Source organism: Pleurodeles waltl, chromosome 6 (assembly GCF_031143425.1).
Source record: "Pleurodeles waltl isolate 20211129_DDA chromosome 6, aPleWal1.hap1.20221129, whole genome shotgun sequence".
Taxonomy (NCBI): domain Eukaryota; kingdom Metazoa; phylum Chordata; class Amphibia; order Caudata; family Salamandridae; genus Pleurodeles; species Pleurodeles waltl.
In genome coordinates, this window is record NC_090445.1 from 957286110 (window position 1) to 957311837 (window position 25728).

General features: G+C 40.8%; 1 protein-coding gene across 7 annotated transcripts in view; it reads right to left on the reverse strand.

Moving 5' to 3' along the window:
• Window positions 1-1946: 1946 nt before the first annotated feature.
• Window positions 1947-25728, reverse strand: part of LOC138300428 (heparan sulfate glucosamine 3-O-sulfotransferase 1-like) — a 734894-nt gene continuing 711112 nt past the window's right edge. For all 7 annotated transcript variants that reach the window (XR_011204937.1, XR_011204935.1, XR_011204936.1 and 4 more), the window contains 3 exons: window positions 22177-22238; window positions 21906-22085; window positions 1947-3814 (listed from right to left, as the gene is read on the reverse strand). Coding sequence is in view for 2 of the 7 variants with exons in the window: in XM_069239778.1 (XP_069095879.1) it covers window positions 2750-3691 (942 nt within the window). In the remaining 5 variants the exon portion in view is untranslated. The remainder of the gene's footprint in view (window positions 3815-21905; window positions 22086-22176; window positions 22239-25728) is intronic.

Below are 25728 nucleotides of genomic sequence, written 5' to 3' on the forward strand. Positions count from 1 at the left end.
AACGTAGGGCACATGGGTTTAAGTTTTACATGTCCTGGTCTTGAAAAATTCAAAAATTTACTTGTTACCACTGTATGGCCTATCTCTCCCTTAGTGTAATACTGGGTTACTGTTTCACATTTAGTAAGTGATAACTTTTGAGTAGGAGCACATAGAAATATTGTGTTTAAACAAATGAATTGTAATTTAAAATCTTTTCAATGGCAGGGTTAGATTTTAAGTTACAAATCTGAAAATGCCACTTTAAGAACATTAGCATGTTCTTGTTCTACCCATTTAAGTCTTCTACTTGTGTCCTGGCTCACATGCTGGTGAATGCTCTGTTGGTGGGATTTGTGCATTCCTTCCATCTAGTGACAAAAAAAAGACTACTGGCCTCATTATGAGGTTGGTGGACTGCCAGCCCCGCGGTGGCCGCTGGACCACTGCGGTCGTGGCGGTCCAACCGCCAAATCACAAGATTGCCGGGCAGACCCACCTAAAGACCAAAGATCCCAATGGGGTGACAGTGGTCGGGCTTGTAGCCACCCATGGAGGCACAGAACTTAGCGCCACGTGCTGATTACAACCCCTCTTTCCACCAGGCTTTTCATGGCAGGGACCCCGCTATGAGAAGGCTGGCGAGAAGGACAGTGCTTCCTGCCAAACACCGCCGGAATGCGCACTGGAGTGTTAGGATATTGGCCTTGGCTCTCTTAAGGGAACAGAAGCCAATATCCTAACACTGTTCCCAAATGTCAGCCCAGCGAGAATGCATATTACAATGTTCCCGCCGGTCAGCTCGCGGAAACACTGTAATAAGCTCAGGGGATGCCACCGCTATGACAGTGAAGTCCTCCCCGTGAGTTTGGCGGCCCCGTGGTGGGACCATCAAGCTCATAATGAGGCCCTAGGTGTGGGCAGGATGGGCTGCGCTACCAAGGCGACTGGTGGGCGTAGCTGTGCCTTACCCCTCTTACTCTTCGAAGGGCTTACCCCCCACACTCACAAAAGCTCCTGACACTAGTCATTTGACATTCTAGTTTTCTTGGAGCCTGGGGAAGGGGAAGAACCTTCCATAACCAGATGTGGGGTAGAATAGGAAATCCCCCAATTAGAAGGCTGGCACCAGGTATAAATATTGAATCTCCTAAATCACTCATCCATGACACTCTCAGGGCTCCTTGTCTCCATCATGACTGCAACTCTAGGCACCAGACTTTTACAAGGTAACTTTTTTCAGCTGTATTAACCTGGTCCCTGTATCCAATTATCCCAATCACACTCCATCATGGTCAACCTAAACTTGTGACTTGCCCCTGGTCTAGCACAACCAGATGACCATGAGTGGTGCTTAGTGCTTTTAGGTGCTATATCTACTCAAAAAATTAAAACTGTATATCTCTTGTTCTACTGATTGGATTTTTTTTTCATTCTGACATCACTTTATATGTTAACATTTATTCTAGTTATATTTAAACTGGTTTGGGACTTTTCTTGTGTTTATAATTTGTGTGCTGCATAAATACTTTACACATTGGCTCAACGTTAAGCCACACTGCTTTGTGCCATGCTACCAGAAGATGAAGCACAGGTTAATTTAGTGACTTTTGTGGGTCATCATGATAAAGGATTGCGGTTGTTGCCTGAGTGGGGCTTTTACTCCTCTCAATCAAAAAAAAAAAAGATTTCTATATACTTTTGCTTGAAACCATGTTTGATTTTAGATGTGAAAATCATTACTACAATAAAAGTATGTAAATTGGCAAAGATCACAGTGGTAACAAAATAAGTCGTGAATAACAGGTTTCATTGTGACTGCTTACATTTTTTTTAGCATTCCTATGTTAAAATTACATAATAATTTACCTTCATAAAATATAAAATATGTTTTATAGAGAGTATATTTTATTTGGGCACATGTATATCCACATGCATATCTATAATAACTGATAAAACTATGCACATGTTTACTCATCTTGCAGTTTTATTATGTTTTGCAAATTCATATTTTTTTTAACTTGCAACACCATTATTCGATTTTAGTCAAATTCTGAGAAATATTTGACTTTTTTCAATACAATCAACATTATCTAAACTATAATATGGTGCTATCCTGCATTTGAGTTATTTCATTATACGTTATCAAAAGTGCCCAACTTTGCATTGTTAACACTTCAATGATTTGAGAGTGAATTTCAGTTATTTTATCAATAGCCTGTAAATAGTTAATATGTTAAAAAACAATTTTTACAAACAGTTCAAATATGACTTGTTATGATCTATATCACTAAAGACTGCCAGTTTCAACAAATGCATTGTCAGGCTACCATCGTTTTAGAAATGAATACAACTACATTAGCATGACCCATGATATAAAAATTACTACTAACAAAAATGACATAGTAAGTAAATTTTACAATTGTTTTTCAAGTATGTACAGTTGAAAATGAGTTGTGCGATTTTATTTAAAAAGGTACATTGTCCTAAAACTATCGAAAGTGACAAACAAGGAAATACATTATGTTTGTTAACAAATCTATCAAATGTTTGTTGTCCTAAGATCACCTTTACATTTGAAATTGATTTGTGGCACTGGAACATTGAGGCAGACCTAAAAGATGCATTTCCCGCACAACCTTGTTTTTATTTCTATGCCCCCTATCTGTATACTAGTGCATTTTTCTACCTAAGACAGGTCACAGCTCAATAAAGTCTGCAGGAATTGTTTACAATGGCACGTTCAAGAGCTTGCTCTATTTTAAACCTATCAGTGCCAGTTAAAGTTATGGTGAACCATTCTATAGAAGTTTGTGTTATGCTCTCTGAAATATGAATGGAGCTGATCCAGAACAGTGCTGTTCACAACAGGATGTGGGCGACCCTTTGACTCGTGCAAGCATCTCTCCCGCCCGTCACTTCGAATGCAATAAAATCCTTTTGTTTGGTTGAAATAAAAATTTGATGGCACAATCCTGGGAGGCAGATTAAGGAATTTTTCCACTTTTTGCAATTCAGGAAGTGGATCTCTAATCAATGTATTTCCATCCACAATGTGTATTTGATCCATGCTGAAATGCTTTAACCATTTCTCCATGTGAACATCATAAAGACTTCTCTGAATGGCCTTATACTTGGTATTTAGCTCTCCATTTTTAATAACAATTTTCTCAAAGGGTTGAACAGGTTTGTGACTTTCCAGCCTGTTGTAATACACTTGGGTGTAATCAGATATTACTCTCTCTGTAGGGTCTCTGAGGATAAGCAACAGTTTAATAGAACTATTCATGGCATGAATCCTCTCTGGTGCATAGGGGGAAGTAAAATATCCTGGAGTCTTCTCCACTGTAATTTGGTTTTCATATGAAAATGGCATCAGACCTCTGTACCATTCTATTCCTTTCTCGTAATTCTCATCCCAGTCAAAGAAGTGAACTTCTGTTGCTGCAACTACAACATTAGGATGGATATCCAACATTTCCAGGAGAGCCCTGGTACCTCCTTTACGGACACCAATAATGATTGTGTGAGGTATTCTTCGACTCGTACCTGGCGGTCTCACCTGTGCCGAATAATGTTCACTTCTATTGCTCAGGAATGTTACTTCAGTTTTCAGAATCTCTAGCAGGCCCCCATTCTCTAACTCATAATGGTCAATCGGCGCACTATGAGTCTGGGCCAGTAGCAGAGCTGACAGAAGTAGGAAGGCCATGTGGAGCGGCTCAGGCAATCACTTCAAGGTGGAGATCTTAATTGGTAATGCTAAACTATTGGTGTCTTCTGGTGATATCCATGAAATGTCAGGCTCGGAATTACCAGTTGCTGTTAGAAGCATCTACAAAATAAGGACAGGAAATTTTGGTAAACTGCATTATAATTATTTTGCTAAATAATATTCTATAGTACATTGTACAGGATGACAAAAACAGCTGAACTTCACAATACACATTAAAAAAATACCCCAGGCGATTACAAGTGTGCGAAATTCATGTAATTTCCATATGTGTCATTATGTGAAATTTCAGGGAAATTATGTGAAATAGAAAACTGACATTTTGCATTTTTCTTAGTGCAAACTGCACCTTCGCCCCCAAAATTGAAGCGAGAAAGCACTTTGCACTAAAATAAATGGAGCAAAAAACACAAATACAGAGACCAAGAGCCCCTCAAGTTCTGTCTGTTCTCTTTGTTCTGGTTCTCCCACAATTCAATTTTTTACCTGAGTGATCCCAATTACAAAACTTGTGGCATAATAGGGGAATTCAGTGAAAATTTAGGGTACAAATGGAAATGCTGGAAATGAAACAAATGTGCCTTCTTTGACTTTTGTATTTAAAATACAAGTTGGATGAACTTCCCAGAGTGATACATTTCTTACAATTACAGATAGATATAGGTGCGGCTGTTGAAGCATTAATTTACAATGCATGTTACTGAACTGGTTGATGCTGTCTTCTCATATATTTTAGGAACATTCTCAAAAGATCAGAATGTCTTTGAATAATGTTCATGCCCTCATACCAACTGAAAAAGAGATAGTGTCTCATAAATTGCAAGAACAAGAATAGCATAATTTCATTCTGTGAGAATAAGCACAGCTTGTGTGGTATCACATATGGGAGGCATTGTGCAAATAGTGGGCAATTATAAAGGAGATCGTTTTTAAAACTGCCAACAGAGGCAAATGCACTTTGCTGTGGTCACCAGTATAATACAATGCAAAATGCAATCTGGAATCTGATAATCCCACCATTAACTCAAACAGCAGTCATCTAACCTTGCTTAAAATTCTCCACCTCTTCAGAATGCATTTCTTGCCCTTGTCCTCTTTAATTCTACTGCTAGTGAACATCCCCACTAACCCACCAGTAGTCTCTTCCATGGCTTGTTTTTTCTTTACCAAATATTCTAAATCCTGCTCTTTCCACAATCCAGAACTAAGGTGGGCTCTGCTTTGTACTTTTTAACAAGCACTATAGTTTTATCGCAAAGGCCTCCTACAACATTTTTTTCCAGTAGAAACCAGTCCTTCGCTAATGGCTGTGGTGTCTAAATTCCAATGTCTCATGCAAATATCCCTAGCTCTACAGACATACTATGATTACCACTTTTCACATTTCTTTCATTTTTTTTTCAGGTCTTGGCTTCCCTACTGTGGCCTCTGAACACTTTGTGTGTAGGTATGAAAATGCTTTGCAGAGCCTAGCATACAAGATGTACATTGTCCTTCACAAAAGGGTGGGGCATCCCAGAGTCACCCAATATCATTGTGTCCCAAAGACTGATAAAGCCTCAATGTACAGAATCTTGAAGTTGGTGGTGAAGATGGAATGATCATAGGCATATCACCTGTTGGAATTTCAAGCACCAGCTAATTAGGATACAGTTGGGAGCAGTCATAAGCAGAAGTGGCTGGTGAGTGCAGAGGAGGAGGAGTGTGACAAGGTGGAGCGTGACAAGAAGGAGCACACACTGAGCATGAGAATGAGGAGCTCCAGTGGAATGCATCAGTGGTTGCTGGCTGCTGTTGGTGTGGTGCAGTGGCTGGGGGGGTCAGGACTGTTGGGGTCAGGAGCTCTGGGTGTCGGGAACCAGGGACACCGGCAGGAATACTGGTGACACACCTGCACCCGTACCCACACCTGCACCCGAGCCCGCTACTGAAAATGTTTTGCTGCTATCACTGCCCTCACACCTCACTGCCATCTCCACCGCATTCAATTCACAGTCTGCTGCCCTTTCCTCTTCTCACCCTGCACTAACAGTGCAGTGAAATAGAGTGCGGGCGGTGGTTGTTTGGACAGCCATGGACAGGCAGGAAGGATTGTGAGGGTAAGCATTAGGCAGTGGTCTTCTCATCTGGGGTGTGGAAGCGGCCAGAAAAAGACTGGTGCGGTTTGCACCTTGGCGAAGGGTGGCGTGCTCACTCTCCTGTTATTGTTTCCTTTCTGATACTGTTGTCATGCTGCCTTAATATTTTTATGGTTCGTTCATGATTTTTATGACTTTTTTACAATTTCCTCCAATTCCTCTACAACAATATTGGATTGGACTGAGTCCTGTCTTATGGAGATGGTCCCACTAAGTTAGGGTGTTCTGTGAGCATGATTTACAGTACAATTTACACCAGGCTTAGCTGTTGCTACCTTAACCAACCAACCAACCATATTAAGACTTTAGCCTGGGTTGGTACAGGTGGATTCAGGATGTACTTTTTCCATTCTGCAGTTGTTCTTCAATTTGGACGCTTCAATAAAAGGCACTAAGGCACAATAAGACACAATAGGATGTCTCCCAGGTGTTTATGCTCAGGTCATCTACTTTCTTCCACCTGCTCAGCTTTTACTTCCCTTTGTTGTCCCAAACTCTTAAGAACCATCTGGCATAAGAAGACACAATCACATTTGTCCCTCCTAAAGTCTCACTCTACTATATTGACTTGGTTTTCAAAGAGGGAGCTGTAGGACAGTAAAAGGGACTTGGGGCCAGTTTTAGGTATAGCTGAAGCAGCTACTAAGGTCCTGGAGATGGATAGGCATATGGTATTTTCTCTGATTGTGACTCCGTGACAGCCTAGTGGATTAGGCACAGGTCACCTATTGCTGCTCTCCTAAGCTTGTCAAATGGCTCGGATGGACCTGAAGCAGCAACTGGAGTAGGGGCAGCTTCCATGTTAAACACTGCAGATGTGGTGCCGGAGTACTGTTCCAAAAGCCCCCAGCTTGCTCCAGTGTCAAGAAACTGGTCAAGACTGCTCCAGAAAATTGGTTGCATAAGGAAGTTTCTTCAGAATCAGCTGAGTGTCTCCGCAGGGTATTGTGTGAAGAGGTGTCTGGTATTTTGGAGAACTACTCCTTGCCTGACATTACTGTTTTCAAAGAGAAGAATCAGAAAAGGGAGGATAATTTAAGTCATCCTTTGGTTCAGGGTGCGGGGTTGGATATGGACTTGGTTAAGATTTGAGATTATCATTGCAATGTTGACCTAGTTGTCTATCATTACCAGCTCTGTACAGCAGTACACCATCCTCAAGCATGACCCCCTGGATACTATGAACACTACAATTTGTGATTTATCTGCGCTTGTTGGGAGTCATGTCATTGTGCAATCTCCCAATTTGGAAGCTGTGGGAGGGTATAAGGTTTCTTCTGTTATTGATGGTTTTATCTTCAATTCTGGATTTACTGGATAGATCAGTTACTAACTCTGTCCATGTGTTGGATATACTATCTCCAATTCTAATGGGGGTACAGCACCTTAACTCTTTCGACCTAAGCTCAAGGAAGGAAGAAATGGAGGAAGAGGTATGGTTTCAGCCTCTCAAACTAACAAAGTGGAGAAAAATGGGGTGAAAGAAATTGGCATCCAGGTGGGTGATCCTGGTGGAGCTGTGGTGTCATCATTTGTACATTTTGTGAATTCTGGTGGTAAAGTGATGCCACGCATGAGAGTGACAATTTACCTTCTCTCTCTGTAATACATTTGTCTGAGGTGTGGTTCCAAGACGCTCAAAGTTCTAATGTAAGTGAATCTGAGAATCCCCTACCCATTTTCTCAATTTTTTAAAAAAGGGGCCCCTCCCCCTCTCCCTTCTTCTTCTGGTGTTACTCGTCTCTCTGATGATTGTGTTGAGTCACTTGAGGATCCCATATTTATCGCTTCCCCTGTGAAGGGGGCCTCTCTAGGTAGTCATAGCGTAAAACGCCTAAAAGAAAAAAAAGGAAGAACTCTTTATTGTGAAAAGTAGGTATAAAAAATGTCGGTTCGCCATTGTTTTGAAAGAAGTTGCACCCACTATTTAGCATCATATGGTTGAAGAGTGTCCCTTTATACCTAAACCTGGAGTCTGATTTGTCTGATAAAATTAGCATGCACCCTTTCCCAACTATATTAAAAAGGCTATGGACAGAATGGGCTGGCTCCAGATACAGGGGTGATTGCTTACAAAAATGAAGGTGACACAAAAGTGAATTATGGGAAAAAGGATAATTGGCATGGGGTTGTGAATGTGAAAATGGCGTGCATTGAAGAGGTTGAGCATGAGACCCCACAAGAGGGTGGGAAGGCTCCTGAGGGGTTATTATCAGTTGCTCTTTGTGAGGAAATGGCCCCACATGTTGCCCTCTGGTTAGCTAGAACCCTCAACAGTGAGGCTACCCCCTTATCTCCCTCCACACAACTGCCTTATCCGGAGGCTAGATCAAAATCTAATAGTAATTATGCGAGGGGTCAAGATTCTGGTAATATTTTTAATACTTTTTCTAATACTTTGAATTTTGTTTTCCTGTTCAACAGTGAACTGGGCCCTTTGACGAGATGTTTTATTTGGCAGCTCTTACTGGAAATCTAGGCATCAAGCCTGGTAACTAGTAAAGATATTGACCATGTGTACTTAGACCCCCTTGTTCCTTTGCCTCGTTCTATGGTTACATTTACCTCCAGGATAGTCGCAATTCTAATCTTGGGTAATGTACATCATTTTTAGAAAAGAGGTATTGATGTGTTCCCGTTAAAAATTATTTCTGACCCTAAGTCAAAAAGCCCATGTTTGGATCCTCAGGAGGTCACTCAGAAGTTAGACTGTGGAAGGGGGAATATAAAGTTGAAGGATATCACAATCTCCATTGGCAGGGATACCGGGCATAGATTGATAAATATTGTGGGCTATGAGGACAAGCGTACCATGGAGGTTGAGATTGGAGAAGAGTTAGCTCCACTGGGCTGGGTAGTGGGCGTGTTGAATGGTGCAAAACCCAACACAAAGCTCCTTATGTTGCAGAGGTAGCCCTTTAGATAAACTGTTTTCTTGGAATATTGTGGGCTTGGGACAGACTAATTAAAAAATAAATGTTATAACGTGTCTCAGTCCATTAATTGCTTGCCTGCAGGAAACTTGGAGATGCGATGATTTTAAGTGTGAGAATTATTTTGTTTCCTCCTGCGCAGCAAAACCATCAAAGCCATGCAAGTGGAGGAATTGCCATTTTATTGAGAAGTAACATAAATTGGAATCCCAAGGTATTTGCCAATCCATCTAAATTATGTTTAAATGATGTCTTTCTTTGTAACTAGCCCTTTCTAAAATGACAGGTGGACTGCATTCAGCCTTTTTACTGGTAAATATGTATATTCACCATGGGAGACCTTATGATGACTTAGTTATGTCTATGCTTTCTTTCACACATAATTATCAGTGTTTCGAAACATTGTTTTTTGACCATTGTTGCATGGGATTTTAATGGCAAAATCTAGAACTCAGCTAGTGTGGCCTATGGAAATTCTGAGTTAGAATAAGTCTGGTGTTTCCCTGAGGCTATCATTCCCAGAAAAAGTACACCAGATAGGAGGGGAGTATGCTTCTTAGAGAGCTTGAGATCCATGAGATTGTGGTCCTAAATGGCAGATCTCCTGAGGTTTCTCCAGCTTCCTTCACCTTTTATTCTTCTCGAGCGCACTCATTGATTGATTATATGGTGGTATCCTATCAAATGTTTGGAGCCTGCCCCCAATTCGAGGTATTGGGGACAGACCTATGTGATCATGGTATTCCGTCAGTAGTCATGGATTTAGAGTTCAAAGCATTTGGTTTCTGTAATCTGATGAAGGGTACTGTAGTTTTTAATTAAACAAATTGGCATACCTTTGGTCCAGCTATAATGTTCTGCAACTGACCTCTTGTATGGGCTTGTCTGATTCTTTATCAGATAATCTAATCACTTGGTTTGAAAAGCAGTTGTCTTTATTTTATTCCTTTGGAAGTAAAGCTGGAAGCATTAAAGGTAAGCCATTAGTGGCCATCTCATGGAAGGTAAAAAAAAGCTGAATGGTGATATTAATTCCTTTGGTAAGGAGACACTTTAAATTGTCATCAGTATCAAGGCAAATGGAAATCAATCGGCTGAGGCGTGTAAGAAAGAACTAAATTGAAGACGTGCAAACGCAGAAAGGAGGAAGACCAAAAATGGATTAATTTGAGAGAAGCTGCCTACTTCTTGCAATGCACACAGATACTGGATTTTAATAGCCCTATACTGTGACTCTAGGGTTAAGGCTGAGGATGTTTCCATTTCTGATGAAGAATGGACTCAGTATGTTTCGCAATTACATGCTGCTATTTCCAATAGTGATGTTCAGCAGGATTGGAACTTTGAGGATAATTCTTTGAATATCTTCAGTTTTCTCTCCTGCAAGGGGATAGAGGGTATGATTAAGGATGCAAGGTCCTCAGGGACAATGGGCCCAGATGAGCTGAAAGGGGATTTTCCCAAGTTGGGATTAATGACTGTCAGTTGTTTACTTTTTGCTGACGACATTGTTATTTTGGATTTAACACCAATAGGATTGCAAAGGCATCTTGCTACACTAGGACTCTTTGCGGATGAACATTTTCTGAAAATAAACATCCCTAGGAGTAAAGTTATGGGTTTTAGGTTCCGTGGGTGCAGTTTAGGGAAAGGGCTTTCTTGGTCTTTTGGAAATGATAAGTTTGAAGTGGTGAAAGGTTATCCATACCTTGGCAGAAATTTCTCTAGTATTTGTTTAAGTAATGATCATATTAGTCAGTATAGAAGTAAGGCATTGTGCCAGGCCTCAGCTATTGGCAGTCTTTATAAGTGTTGTGGGGAAAGGTACTTTGCCCATGTTCCTGCAGTCTATACGATTAAAATGCTGCCTTCTCTGGGCTATGCCTGTGAAGTAATGGCAGAGCAGTATTGGTCCTTTTTCGAGAAGGTGATAGGGCGCATTTGGCACCAAATTTGCAATCTGAATCATCTGACGGCCACTTCCGCCCTTCGGCTTGAGTTTGGCCTCCTCTTGATGATGATTGTGTTTATTATGGCAGCTGTTTTGAGGTGGGGGAATAACTTACTGAATAGTGATCCAGATTCCAGTTCTGCAGCTTTGAAACTTGAAATATTCTATAACCTGAAGGAAAAAAGTGTTCTTTTCTCAAATTACTCAAAAGCGCTTGGTATGTTTGACACTGGCCAGAATGATATGGCATCTTTGCCTAAGTGCCTATTAAAAAATCTTATAAAAAATCTGTCTTTGAAGTGAGCCAGAAAAAGGATATTTTGCTTTGTGCTCTGGATGCACGGAACACTATTGTTGTGGAGAGCAGTATTTATAAAAAACCTCAACCTCATGTGGTATGGAACCTTCCCCATGGTGTGCGTAGAATAATCTTATTATTAAGAATGAATTTGCTCCCACTATGATTTGTTACTGGTGCTTGGGAGGGCATACCTAGGGAGGAGAGGCTTTGTGATCTTTGCCCGAGTTATGTCCAATATTGAAATCATGTGATATTTGTGTGTCCCTTGCTTTACACACTATGTTGTCAATTGTTAAGACCATAATTCATAAAGTATAGTACAACTTAGGTGTCAGAAGATCATCAATGCTTATTCACCCCTCGCACCGAACAGACTGCATAAACATTTTCAAATGTTTCAAGTAATTTTTAAATATTTTTTTAAACACGTGCCCACATAATTACTTCTTGGTTCCGTATTTCTATATGTTATGTATCTAGTAATCCTTGATAGAAGTATTGCATTAGTATTACCTCATAATGTTAAATGAACTTTATTGTCTAGCTTGGTATTGTATTAGGATGAACAGTTTACTGTGCTGCTCTCAAGACTCAAACTGTTGAATGAATCTCTTCCACTTGTACTTTACTGTATTAGGTTGGAAAGTTTATAGTGCTGCTCAAGATTGCAACTGTTTGTTGAATTAATCTCTTGCACTTGCAGTTTATTTGCATTTGGGGTTTTATTGTAAAGCATGGTACTAGAGAGCATGCCCCTTTCTTTTTTTACAATCTGTAATATTTGTATTTTTAGTTGCTCTTGTACAATTTGTTTGTATTTATGTGGTCCTCCTTGGAGTGCCAAAACATAATAAAGCACTTGACGTGACTTGATTAGGATGAAATGCAGAGAACATAATTATCCAAATTACCTTGTCCAGAATCTGCCAATAGATTACTTACCTGTTATGGAAAACTGTTCATAGCATGCTGAGGTGCACATCCCCCATCCTCAATTTATATATATATTTGACTACTGAATGTGCACTTATGGTGCTGGAACAGGCATCATCTATGAATCTTCCTTAGAATCTCTGCAGTATTCTCTATTCCTCTTACAGACATGACAACACTTATTGCCACTCATATGAGCTTTCTTTGCATAGTCATTCCTTTTTTATCATTTTCACGTGTCACAAAAACCAACACCTTCATTTATTCCAGTGCCTGGACTTCAAAATTCCTCCTACCTATGTCTTCCTAAGCAACTCATAGAAAACTTCAGTACATTTCTAACACTGCTACCAGTCAGTTTCACTGACTTTTAGTCAATAAACTAAAATAAACAGATATGTTCTACAACAGCCTGCCCAAAGTACTGAGTATAATTTAAACAAAGGCCTATGTTGCTGAGCAGAAGCTTTCATAGGTATGCCCTTTAAATATATCTGACATCTGGTGGACAACTGCTCACCAATGTCCCTTAGTTTAATTATAAAAAATTAGATTGCTGTGCTTTTCCTTTCCAAGGTGCATTGGTTTGGAATTCAATTTTCTAACAGTTTAATAAAATAACAAACACCTTGCTATATCTTTATTAGCTTCTGTCTGACTGTTGTCATTAGTATTGGAATTTTTGCCTAGAGACTTATCCTGTGTGGGTGTCGTGGTATATATAATTCCCTTAAAATAATACGCTCATATACTCCACATGATTCTAAACATGCATGATCCCAACTTGTCCGAATTTCTCTTATGCTGTTGTGAACAAACGACTTTGGATCCTTAACAAGATTTCTGACTAGACACAAATTCAGGCAATCTGCTGCAAACACATCATTTCCCTCTGCATCTTTCCTCTTCCTCAATGAAGGTCATTTTAAAGTGCATCAATGTTAAGTGAACTGACAGACTCTCTTTGCCCTGGATCATCCCTATTATGTTGTCATTCATCTGTCAGGAGCAGTACTCCGAGCACACAAAGTAAAATTATCCGAAACCCTACATCAAATGACAGGCTAAACAATTTTGGTCCCTCTGGTCATGAATGAACTGAATGACTTCTGAGGCGCCAACCCATGCCAGCTCACCACTTCCAATCTCAACATTCTCCTTGATACCACAGTGTTTATCGCACTTCTGTGCACTAAATGTGCTGCCTCAGAGTATTATAGTAGGGATGCTGTGGCATAGATTTAAGATCATCTCGCCCTCAACGTCTACTGCACACCCCTGCGAAAAGCCTATCGCTACATGAATTAAACTATAAAGATACATACATCAGCAAGTTCCTAGAATACACTACTTTCACATTGGAGTGCAAGTCATTTGCACTTTGGAAGGAAATGTCAAGAGGATATAGTAAGAATTATTGCATGATCCCACACCCAATTTTCCCAGGTGTGCCGCATCTGTTTGCACATTCAGAAATGCTAAGTTAATAATAAGGCAGATCCTGTTTTTCATTTTCCTGGTGGAAGACAGGCATTACTTACATTTTCTAAATTTAAATGTATTACTAGTTGGCCATTTTTCTCAGACCTATTCAATCTTACGTCAGAGTGACTTTGAAGTTACATATATATTACACAATTCTTATTTATCGCAAACATAATGGTTAGTACTAAAAGGCCATTATCAATCATATCAACATAATGTTCATAACATAACAATGTCAGTTCTCCAGGGTATTAATTATGATTTATCACCTGCAATTTAATGTATAACAATTTTTTTACTCATTTTCACAAAATCACATATCAAGTTTGCTCCATATTCTTCAATCCCTTAAGTCAGTCATTTCACCATTTGGTTTGTTAGGGTGATGAAACCAGATCCAGAAATGTCAGAGGAGAGTGAGTGGTGTTTAAGGGTTATGGACTAGATGGAGTCACAGAAGGTTCCTGTTAAAGAATAAAGATTAGAACTAAGGAACTGAAGGAGTACAAGAGAAGGTGTACTAGAGAAGGAATATGTCACAGTTTGCATATTGAGGTCTGGCTATAGATACAGTTTGATATATTTTGAATATGACAGCTAAGCTTCCTGCACTTTTGTTCTGTCTGTTTTATAGGCTTAATTTTTAACTTGGACATTGATTTTCATCTCCGTGCCACCATAAGAAAGTGCATTATTAGCTGTGAAGAAAGCAAATCTTTCACAAGTAATTTGTGCAAAATTGTCTGTTTACTGGGAACAAAGTACTGTATTGTAGCCCATGACTCTCTCTGGCTAGCAAAGCAGATCACTCCAACGCCTACTCAGGGGAAGTGGTGTGGGTTAGTAACCCCAGTCTGCTGGCAAGCAACAACACTCAAATTACTATCCTATCAGTACTTTTTCTATTGCGAGGGAAAAATACTTTTCTTACACACACACTACTAAATACCACACAATATATTACAAATATGTGCAACCAGGCAGGTGGAAAAACCTTTGGTGATGCCCTCTTACTACATTACACCCATAGTCTTGATCCAATAACCACAAGACACACCACCTATGCTAGATGCAATATCACATTATAAGGAGGCGTCATTATCAATAAGACTGGCCTACTGGCTTTCCAAATGTATCACCACATCAGTAAACGCAGTTACATCTTAGAATTCACCATTGCAACACCACTGAAATGTATGGTTACACAGGAAGAGCTCTTTTGCTCTGTTTCTGTGGGCCCTGGCAGTCCTAGCCATGGTGCCATGGCGATAAGTTAATTAACACATGCAGCTTTTCTCTCCAACCCTTGTTTTCCCCGGAAATGCATCAAGCAATCTTAATTGCTCTATTGTATTAGAAGCATTTGATTCTCTGGCTGGAAATCAATTTATTTGGTCCTGTATAAGGGACAAAGGCCTGGAATCTGATTCTAAGTTGAACCAGGGAGATATGTCAAATCTTACAGTGTCATATGAGGTGTATGTAAGGTGTTAGTGACTGTAAATCCACACTGAAATGCATGTTTACCCTTAGATTGGTAACTTGCTGGGCCCTGTAGGCCAATGTAGCATGAAACTGTAGTTTAGGGCAGATATCACCTGTAAAGTGTAGTACAGCAACAGCACCACAGACTCTCAATAAGCACTACAGATTTACACAATGAATGCCCACTCAAGTTGTATGGTCTATCCCAAGCCTGTACCAATCCATGAAATGTATGTGAAAGGGTACATGTGCACAGATACTGGGCTGCACAGTAGTCTCACACACACAGCCCACACATACATGTGCTTATGTGTTCATGGGTAACCATAAAAGAACCTCTTACCCTAGCTACACAAACAGGTTGACACTGGAGGTTAGCACTGATTCTATTTACAAGTAAGACTCGGGGAGTAAGAATCACTCATAGTAAAAGGTAATAGACCAGCTACTTAAAGGTAAAAATTCCAGGGGGATTAAGCAGAAGGGATCCACTTTGAAACAACCAAATTTAAGTTATCAATAAATTTTAAATAATTTTAAAAGAACATGGATCTAGGTGTTGTGTTTACACGTGGTCTTTAGAAGCTTGTTGGATTATTAGAAATTGTGTTGGTACGTTTGGGTTTTTGAATGACATCTGGTGTGTTTTCTTCTTTCATCTTGGAAATTAGCCTAGGACTTGGAAGAAAGGGTATCATCATTTGAAATGGTGAGCCCCAATGTTCTATGTGTGAAAGATGTTGTGGGTTGGTGGTGACAAGTGGTTATTGATTTGAAAGTAGTGACTAGGGTTGATTAATAGCTAAAGTATTGCGGGAATTTATATTATATGTTCAGGGGATAGATTACGGAGAGGGTGAAGGCATTTCCTAGGGATTATTGGGAATGGGGAGTATAGAGGTGAAGAAACTCACTTCATCTTTGCACGATTGTTTTAGGATGTGTGTTGAAGAGAGGCAGAGAGAGTTGGAGATAACCATTCCTTGTTCCTATGTATGTGAGCTTTGAAATGTTTGGGAATACGTTAATGTTACATAGGGTGCGGCCCTTCACAACCACAGTGTTACAAAATTAAACTATTTTTTAAAGGCATCACGAGGCACAAATATTATTAAATATAAAAGACTTAGGACAGATCAGGGCTAATATTGCAATGTGATAAAAGCATGGAAATGGAGACAGACTAAAGCTCTGAGTAGAACATGTCAAATAAATGCAGGTGCACTTTAAGTACCCTCTAACTTGCATTAGTGCAGGGTGTGCAAAGTAGCTTACGTGCAAGATACACCTAATTACAGTTTGCACATCCAGTAATGGGTCAAATCATGCGAAATTATGTAAATGATTTCAACCATTATCTATGTGAAAAATGATGCTTCATGCAATTTAGACCTGCCTTGAGCATTGGGGTTTCTCTGCTGCAAATCACTCAGACAAACTCTTGCATTTGCACCCAAAATATGACTTGCAGCCGCGTAATGAGCTCTAATGTAACTTGCAGTGGTGCAGTATGCAGGGAGATCCAAGGAGTGGTAATTCTGCTTCTGCTTATCTGCAGCAAGGTGTATGTGGTTGGGAGCTGTTCTGTGTCTCATCTTTTATCCTATTATTGACGCTTAAATCTCACATTATTCACAGATATTGAAAGCTACTATTAGTGTGCAGTTTACCGCTTGTGTTCATATTTCAATGATTTTGGCTATTTTGACACAGTAAGAAGGTACCTACTGTAGATCCCTACTAAAAACAACAGAGAGAGACCACTGGAAGAAATCAACAATGCACACAACCATCAACTGGAATAAGTTGTCGCTCCTCTTTCCTTGTCCCTCTATTGTCTTAATTTGGGAACATAACTTAGAAGCAGATCCCTTCTGTGCCGGGAAGTAATGGTTATTTTTTATTTTGTTTTGTTTTGTTTTTTAGAGGTGGGGAGCAACCCCTTAGGCAAGGGTCGCTCCCCTGGTGGGCAAATTGTATTTAGACCATTCCTGCCCCTTTTGGGGGTAGATCAGTCGATTTTTGTTAGGCCAATCTGCCCCCAAAGGGGGCAGAAACCACTAGTCACCGGGGAATTGTTTTTTTTGCGCCAATTTCACGCAAGGGGAGTGACCCCTTAGGCAAGGGTCGCTCCCAGGGGGGGGGGAATTTATTTTAGGCCATTTCTGCCCCCCCGGGGGCATTTTTATGATGGAACCTTCCGAAAACTGCAGGAATCCACAAAATTCCTACCACCCGCATTGTCTTATCTATACCGATAAAAATTCTGCTGCACTAAAAATGTTTTTTTTCAAACTGCCCTTTTGGACCCGCTTTGGTTCCCCCTCAATTTCAACATGTTTTTGGCTCTTCCCTGTCACAGGCACTTGGCCCACCTACACAAATGAGGTATCATTTTTACTGGGTGACTAAGGGGAACGTTGGGTGGTATGAACTTTCTCCCGGTGCGATGACCCCAAACAGAAATGTGGGATTTTTTTTATTTTTTAGTTAAATTTGAGGTTTGCAGAGGATTCTGAGTAAAAAAACATTGGGGGATCCACGAAAGTCACACCTTCCTGAACTCCCTCGGGTGTCTATTTTTCTGAAATGTTTGGGTTTGGTAGGTTTCCCTAGATGGCTGCTGATAAATGGCCAAGGGCTTGTGCTCCCCCTGGCTATTATTCAACAATGAAGTATTTTTGCCCCCGAGGGGCAGATGGGGACAATTACCCACTACACAACATGGATAATTTACTGTAATGAAATAGAGGGGTGGTGGCTGCTCACCATAGACATGGCAATGCCCTCACCCCTAGAAAATGGGGAAACATTATTTCCACCCGAAGGCAGATGAAGGTTATTTCTCCCAATCTGCCCCTTGGGTGGCAGAAAGCCCAAGAGAAACTGAGGAATTATTAAAAACATTTGAGGTGGGAGCTGCCCACAATGGGCATGGTCATACTCCCACCTCAAATAAATGGAGACACAGTCCTTTTGCCCCCACTGGGGGAATACATGTGAGTAATGACTCCTGATCTGTCTCCCAGGGGGGCAAAAAGCCCACTGGGTGCCAGGGAATTATTTTTTTCAAAAAGAGGGATGGGGACTGCCATGCCCCCACCCCAAATAAATAGGGACAGAGTCACTCTACCTCCCTGGGAAGTAAATAGAGGCTATTACCCCTGATATGCCCCACTGAGGGGCCCACTAAACACATGTGAATAATTTCTTTTTTTCTAAAAGAGATGGGTGGGGGTACCCACCATGGAAATGGCCATGCCTCCACCTCAAATACTGGGGGAAACTGACATCCCCCCCCCGGGGGCAAGTGGGGTTATTACCCCCGATCTGCCTCATGGGGGGGGGGGTGTCAGAAAGCTCACTAGATGTCAGGATTTTTTAAACAAGGTTGAGGGCTCTCCATCAATGGGGACATAGTCTTTATGCACCCCCCTTGGCGATAATTACACCTTATTGCCCGCCAAGGGGGCAGGAAGCCCTCTACACACCAGGATTTTCTTTTTAAATAGAGGGGTGGAGGCTGCCGACCCTGGGCATAGTTATTCCCCCATGCCAACTGATGGGGGGCAACAGACTTTCTCTCACCCCACAGGGCAGATACTATTGTAATTACCCCAATCTGCCCTCCGGTGGGGCACAAAGGTCACTAAATGCTAGGATTTCTTTTTAATATAGGAGTGGGGGCTGCGTGGCATGGGCATGGATAGTCCCCCCAAGTGAATGGGGCACCAAACTTTCTGACCCCCAATGGCAGATGGGAGGATTACCCCTGATCTGCCCCCGATCAGCAATATATATTTTCAATAAATTAATGGAGTGGGTCTTTTCCATCCTAACAGCAGTCCCCACCCTCACTTATAAAACCCCAATAATCTTTGTGTTCCCCTGCAGACTAAAGCATCCCATCTCAATGGCAAGCAACAAGACATATGATTCTTTTGGGTGTTGATTTTACATATGGGCCAGGAGAGTTTGTGAAACTCACAGTATTATTGTACTTTCAATGGTGAATGGCTGCACTTTTTGGGCATGGGTAGACTTCCAAATGGAAAAAATTACAAGACCCAGACAGGTCTTATAACTGGATATCTGTCGGAGGTCGATGTGTTTCACATGCACCCCACACTATTTTCTTACCCACAATGCCCTGCAAACCACAAACATTGACTAGAACACACACATTTTCCTCACAATTCTGTGAGGAAAGCTTCTGGAATCTGTGGGGAGCCACAAATTTTCCACGACACGGCATTTCTCCAAGTCTCACAATCCAAATTGGTACCTCACTTGTGTGGGTGGGCCAAGAGACCTTGACACAAATGACTCTAAAGTGCTACATTGTGAGGTTAGCAATAGGGGTAACTGCAGGATTTGGGCCATACTCGGCTGCTACCCATGGAACTTACCAACCACAGACATTTTGTTAAATGTAGACAACCAGGGGATTCCAGGGTGGTGTGCCTTGTGTGAATCTCATGAGTTTTCCTAGCCACAATGCCCTTCAAACCTCAAACATTGCCTGAAATCATGTATTGTCTTACATTTCTGAAATAGATACTTCTGGAATCCACAGGAATTCACAAAATTCGTACAACCCATTATTGCTCCACTTGTGCCAATAAAAATGCTGTGCCACTTATGTAGTTGGACCCGGTACCAGCTTCAGGGATGGATCAACCAAGGCCAATTGGAGTTCCCACAAAAGGGCTCCCATGATGTCACAATCCTGTCATAGCTCCAATCTAACAATGAACATGGTACCAGCACAATATTAATCAGTACTTGTGTGGACTACTAATCACACAGATGACAATTAACACTTGAGTGAATAGAGCTTCAACATGAGCGGAAGCTGTGTGTATCTGCTTCTTATGTTAATAAAGATCACATATTGTGCATTGACTTTGTGGTACTGTGCTCTTAACAGTGTAATAACAAGTGTGCAGTGACCCTGAACCAGAATAGCATGATAGCAAATGTGCATTGAACCAAAAAGGGTTCTTGTGTGCAAAGCACAGCAGCCCATGTTCATGTACTTTAGTTTTGTCCCACTGAGTCCTTTTTCAATTTCCAGAACTTTCAACCTCTCACGAGAGAACCAGAGTCATAGCCGCAATCTTTTTTGCGAGTCCTATAAATGCAGCCACACCCCACCACCGACTGCAGATTATTGAGGCTTCAACGATCGTAGAGCTGGAGTTCATCGGGGAAGCTCCATGTGCCGAAAATGCACCAGAAGCCATCCCAAGATCATGGTAGGTCTTGCTTCACAATGGAGAAGGTAAGATATCCCCGCTTGCATCACACACCTGGTGCACCTGTAGTCAGCCTAAAGAGATTACAGCAGTATTACCAGCATTCCCCTTGATGTGAGAACTTGAATGCTACCATAGCACTTTTCCTTGTTTAAATGCTACAATAGCGATTGTACTGTTTGGGAGCTCCCCTAGCAATTTGTTTAGTTTGAACACTACCATAGCGATTTTTACTATTTTAGTCTTATCATAGCAATTTGTAGTGATACTTTATGCATATCTAAGAAGGGAGTCTTGGCATATGAAAAGGCAGATGAAAACCCTATAACCACAGACATCATTGTATTGAGAAATGTGAAAACAAGTCGGTTTGGTGAACACTGTCAACTGGTTTCAAAGACAAGGAGTAAATACCCTAGCCAAAACAGTGAACTTCCAATTGCCTACAGTCCTTCAGAGAATAATTAATCTATGAGTATTTCCTTTCCAGGTAATAACACTAGTAAGGTGATATTGTTGTACACTGTTATATATATCCAAAAAACATATGTATAGTGGTGATAATGAACTGGATCCTATGTTCCAGGTCTCCCTCCCCGCAGTACCCTCCCTAATTCCTTCCCCTCATCTGACCACGTTGATCCTCTGCTAAATCTATCTCAGAGTCGGAGCTGCCAGAAGGTGGGCCTCTTAAGGGTACTGTTCCTCAGGAAGCAACAACCATGAAAGAATAATATGCCCATGAATTCTGTTCCTCCCGAGCAGTATCGCCATGATGTTGACCCTTGAGGATTTGTGTCAAATGATTGGGGATATGCAGGAAGAAGTGTCAGCAGCCTGATTAGAAATGTCTGCGTTAGCCAGTCAGGTAGCACAGTTGTAAATGCAGCAGCACACAGGCCACCCGCCTCCAACGACCTCTATGACAGCACATTTGGCACCCATGGTGTCTGTGAAAGTGCCACAAACAGTACCTCTGACTTCTTCAGAATGATTCACTGGGCACCCTGCAAGTTTTTAGACCTTTTTAACCTAGGTTCAATTACATTTATTGGTTCAGCAGAATGCCTTTCTAGACGCTCAGTCTCAAATAGGATTCCTCATTTCATATCTTAGCAGTGATGCCGCTATGTGAGCTGTTCTGTTAGTGAACTCTGAAGAACCTTTGTTATATAATTGTTGAACCTTCAGGGCAGAATTTGGAAGGGTGTTTTAACAGACAACCATTACATGGTCAGCTGATTGTGAACTCTTAGAACTCCAACAGGGAAATAAGGACTTGATATACAGTATTATTTAGCACAATTCAATTGCCTCATTGCTGAAACCAACTGGCCAGAGTTTAGAACAACTGCCCAGTGCTACCAGGGTCTAAGGAATGATATCAAAGACCTAATTGCACCAATAGAACCTCAACCCAAGAACTGTGAAGAGTTGATTGCCCTAAAGATAAAATTAGATTGTTGCTTCTCAGAAGGCGATAAAAAGAGACCAGACTTTTGAACCTATTGTAAGATTAAAGGATAAGAGTAATACCTCAGCCCATGACACTGCTAAAACCAATGGAAGTTGGCAGTTTGAGACAACCTCTCATGCAAACGGAGAAAGATCAATGGCAAAAAAATGGCCTTTGCTTATATTGCAGAAAAAAGCCCATTTTGTGAAGGAATTCCCAGTTCGACTGGGGGCTGCGACTGTCAGGCTCTCACCTGGATCTTTTTCGCAAGAGTGAGATAGACCAAGAAGTAGGTTCCAAAATTCCCGTAGGCCAAAAAGACCCAAGGTAGTCAAAGTCAAGATTGATCCCCAGAGAAGAAAGGATGAACGAGCCTGGAATTATCACTGGATTGTTATTCTGCTTATCTGGTCTTCGTGGCACCTTTCTCTTTCTGAAAATTGAGAATAAACAAATTAAAACCAGTCCCTGAATAATAAGGAACCTTCAAACTATTAAATGTAAAAAGTGTTTAATTAACATACCTTATGCCCCCTACTCCGTGTGCCCAGAGTGTGCCGGAGTTGAAATAGCACAATAGCTGAACCTAAAAAGAAGACAGATTTGTGTGACTCTAGTGTCTTTTTTTATCTGATGTGCAAATTTCAAATACTGCTTAAAAACCCATCTTGCAACTTCTGGTGTGAACTTGGGAGGAGGATACACTCTAATGGAAATAAACTTGCAGATATCTATTTGACAACAATGCAATCATATCATATATTTATTATATATAAGGATTTTTATTGGAGTCATTCAACATAATATTTCATTCCATGAAAGGAGTTGTATAACATAAGCAGAATGCATGAAATAACACAAAATGTATCAATTGCTTGTCCTGCTTGTTGACATGAATCAGACAGCATACATTAACCTAGTAAATGCCTTTCACTTTTTAGGTTCCCTGCAACAAACCTTCAAAGTAAGAAACTGAAGATAATCAGATAAGTAGAGTAAACAGTTTATTTGCACAATAGCGCATTACCACACATTTGCAATCTTAAAGTGTAACAAACAGTCTTTAGAACGAGGAACTAAAAATAATCAGATAAGGAAAGTAGTCAGCTGTTTCACGTGTTACCATACAGTTCACAGTCATTGACATTAAAAGTGCTGTTCTTTCTGTTTTTGTTTTCCTTGCAGATTATCAAGAAGATCCTAAGCCTGATGCAACCCGATGCCAACAATGGACAAGAATGATGGTAGGAGCCCAAGAATCCAAATACGCGATGCAGGAAGGCAGGTATTTTCAATGAAGAAAGGGCTAAGGACAAGCAATTTACAGTGGTGTAGCGCACAGCCTTAAAGGCTACATGCTTCACCATTTAAAGCGACTGCTTGCTTGCCATCAGAGTCTGACAGTCTTGACAACGACTCCACAAGTACAAACCTTGATTCTCCTGAAAAGCCCATTGCCAACACTCTTCAAAGATAAATTCCTCACATATCTCTCCACATGGTAGGAACCATAAATGAAAAGGTAGTAGTGATGATTGACTCAAGGGCAACTAGGAATTTCATTGACTCAGCCTTCTGTTCTAAACTAAAGATTCCCACATTACTCAAAGAAAGAGCTGCAACCATCTGAGCAGTGGAAGGGACTCTCCTAAGCTATGGTTTAATTACACATATTACAGTAACTGTGACCATGGCTTGCCAAACTCAAGAGGAGAGATATGCTGAAGACATTTGCTTTGATGAGATTGATGAACCCCGGGTCGGAGTGCTTCTAGGGATGCCCTGATTAACAGAGCATGACCCCAGTATAGATCAGGCTAAAAGAAGTATAATCTTTGATTCAGAATGGTGTAAACAGGAACGTTTAAGCAGCAACCACACAAACCAAATAACAAAATGACACTGCATTGCCACAGTGGAGGAACAAGATCCATACTACCTATGGTGTATGAAGCATACAGTGATGTTTTTAGAGAGATTAGTACAGAAACCTTGCCACCCCATCACACTTATGACTGCAAAATAGACCTTGTTCTTGGGGCGAAAATACCCGAGATATATACACTAACGGAACAGAAGAAGCATCATTTATGACAGTATCTGGACAAATTTTTAAAAAATGTTTTCATTCTGCCTTTTAAGTCACCTGCAGCATTGCCTCTCTTTTTTTGTACCCTAAGTAACGGTGAATTGTGTTCATGCATTGACTATAGAGCACTAAATAAAAATTGGTATTCATTGCCACCTATACCGGTGCTACTCAACCAAGTTAGAACCGCCACCGGGTACACAAAATTAGACCAAGGAGGGGCCTACCACCTTTTGCGCAACTGCGCTGGTGACGAATGGAAGGCAGCATTCAGAACTTGTTATGGGCTCTTTTAATATTGTGTAATGCTGTTTGGACTGTGCAATGTTCCAGCAGCATTTCAATTTTCTGGGAACAACGCCCTCCGTGAGTATCTGGATGGGTTTGTAAACATCCATATCAACAATATCCTGATCTATACCAATTCTCAGTCAGAACGAGAATATCAAGTACAACCTATTCTGAAATGATACAGCAACATCGTTTATACTGCAAACTATCAAAATGTGAATTCCATATGACCAAGGTCACGTTTTTGGGCTTTATCCTATTGCTCCAATTCATAACCATGGATGACCCCAAAGTAAAAGCAATCCAGTATTGGTTCTGAGCCCACTTCCGCTATAAGACAAGTACTGATTCTTAGGATTCCCAAATTCCTACAGATGGTTCTCCAGCCATTTCTCCACCGAGGCTACTCCATTGACACAATTGTTACAGTAAGGGGTGAATTTTCAATGGACTCCAGACACCAATAAGACCTTGTTGGATCTCAAGTAGGCTTTAATTACAATACCAGTACTCAGACATCCTGATGTTAACTAACCATTCATAATGGAGGCTGATGCTTCAGAAGAAGCAATTGGAGCTATTCTCTCTCAAAAGAATATGACACCAATCACTTGCATCCTGTGGCTTATCTGTTGAAGATGTTTCTACCTGCAGAATACAACTATACTGTGACAGAAAAAGAGTTACTGGTCATCAGACTGGCATTTAAAGAATGGGCCACTACCTGCTCAGCACAAAATTTCCAATCACCATCTACACAGACCCTCCAACCTCCAATTTCTATGGTGTGCTTGGGTGTTAACACCTCGTCAATAGCGATTGAGCCTTTTTTATTGTGGATTTCAATTTCATTATAACGTTTCAGCTTTGAACTGCCAACAATATGGCTGACATACTCTCTCTCTATGAAGAGACATCCAAAACAACAGCTCAGACAACCCACTGGTTATGATTCCAAACAACTAAATTAGGGGCCAACATATCAAGTCAATTCTTGGATGATATTAAACAACACATGCACCTGAGAAAAGGCATTACTTGGCAACAAAGAGACAAGAAACAATCCTTGCAGAGTAAGCAATTCTATAGGCCTACCAAAAAACTGCGATGACAAGTACCGAAGTGGTCATTATAAATCTACATGGACACAGGTCTGCAGGGTAGGTTAATCAGCCTACTTTCAAGGAATTACAAAACATTAGTTCCCTTTCCTGACTTGTGATCCTTTAGGAGCGCTATCCTGATATTAGGGATGGGTGACCTTTTTTTGTATGAGTAGAACTAAGTAAGTGACTACTTATCTTTAGATATTGATGAGTATTTGTTTAGAAAAATTTGGAGTAGATTTTCTTTTTGGTCCTGAGGAAGCGTCATAGGATCCGGCTGGACCATTCGGACGCAAAACATGTAGACCCGCTATAGAGAGATACCATATAGTGTTTATCCTCTTTTTGAGAGTAGGTGACCATCGTCTATCACCCATTACTCTCTGACTTGTTTTTAATCTTGGTCTTCATCACATAAAACTGATTAAACTATGAGCGATAATCGTTGATGATGAACCAATTTTTATTTTTTCTATTCACTCCATTGACATTTGGGTACTTCTAATTGGGCACCCGCTCAAAATAAATGTTTTGGATGTGCGACTATCTGAGCACCCCGGTTAAGAGCACCCCCTCGGGGGGAGCCCGTT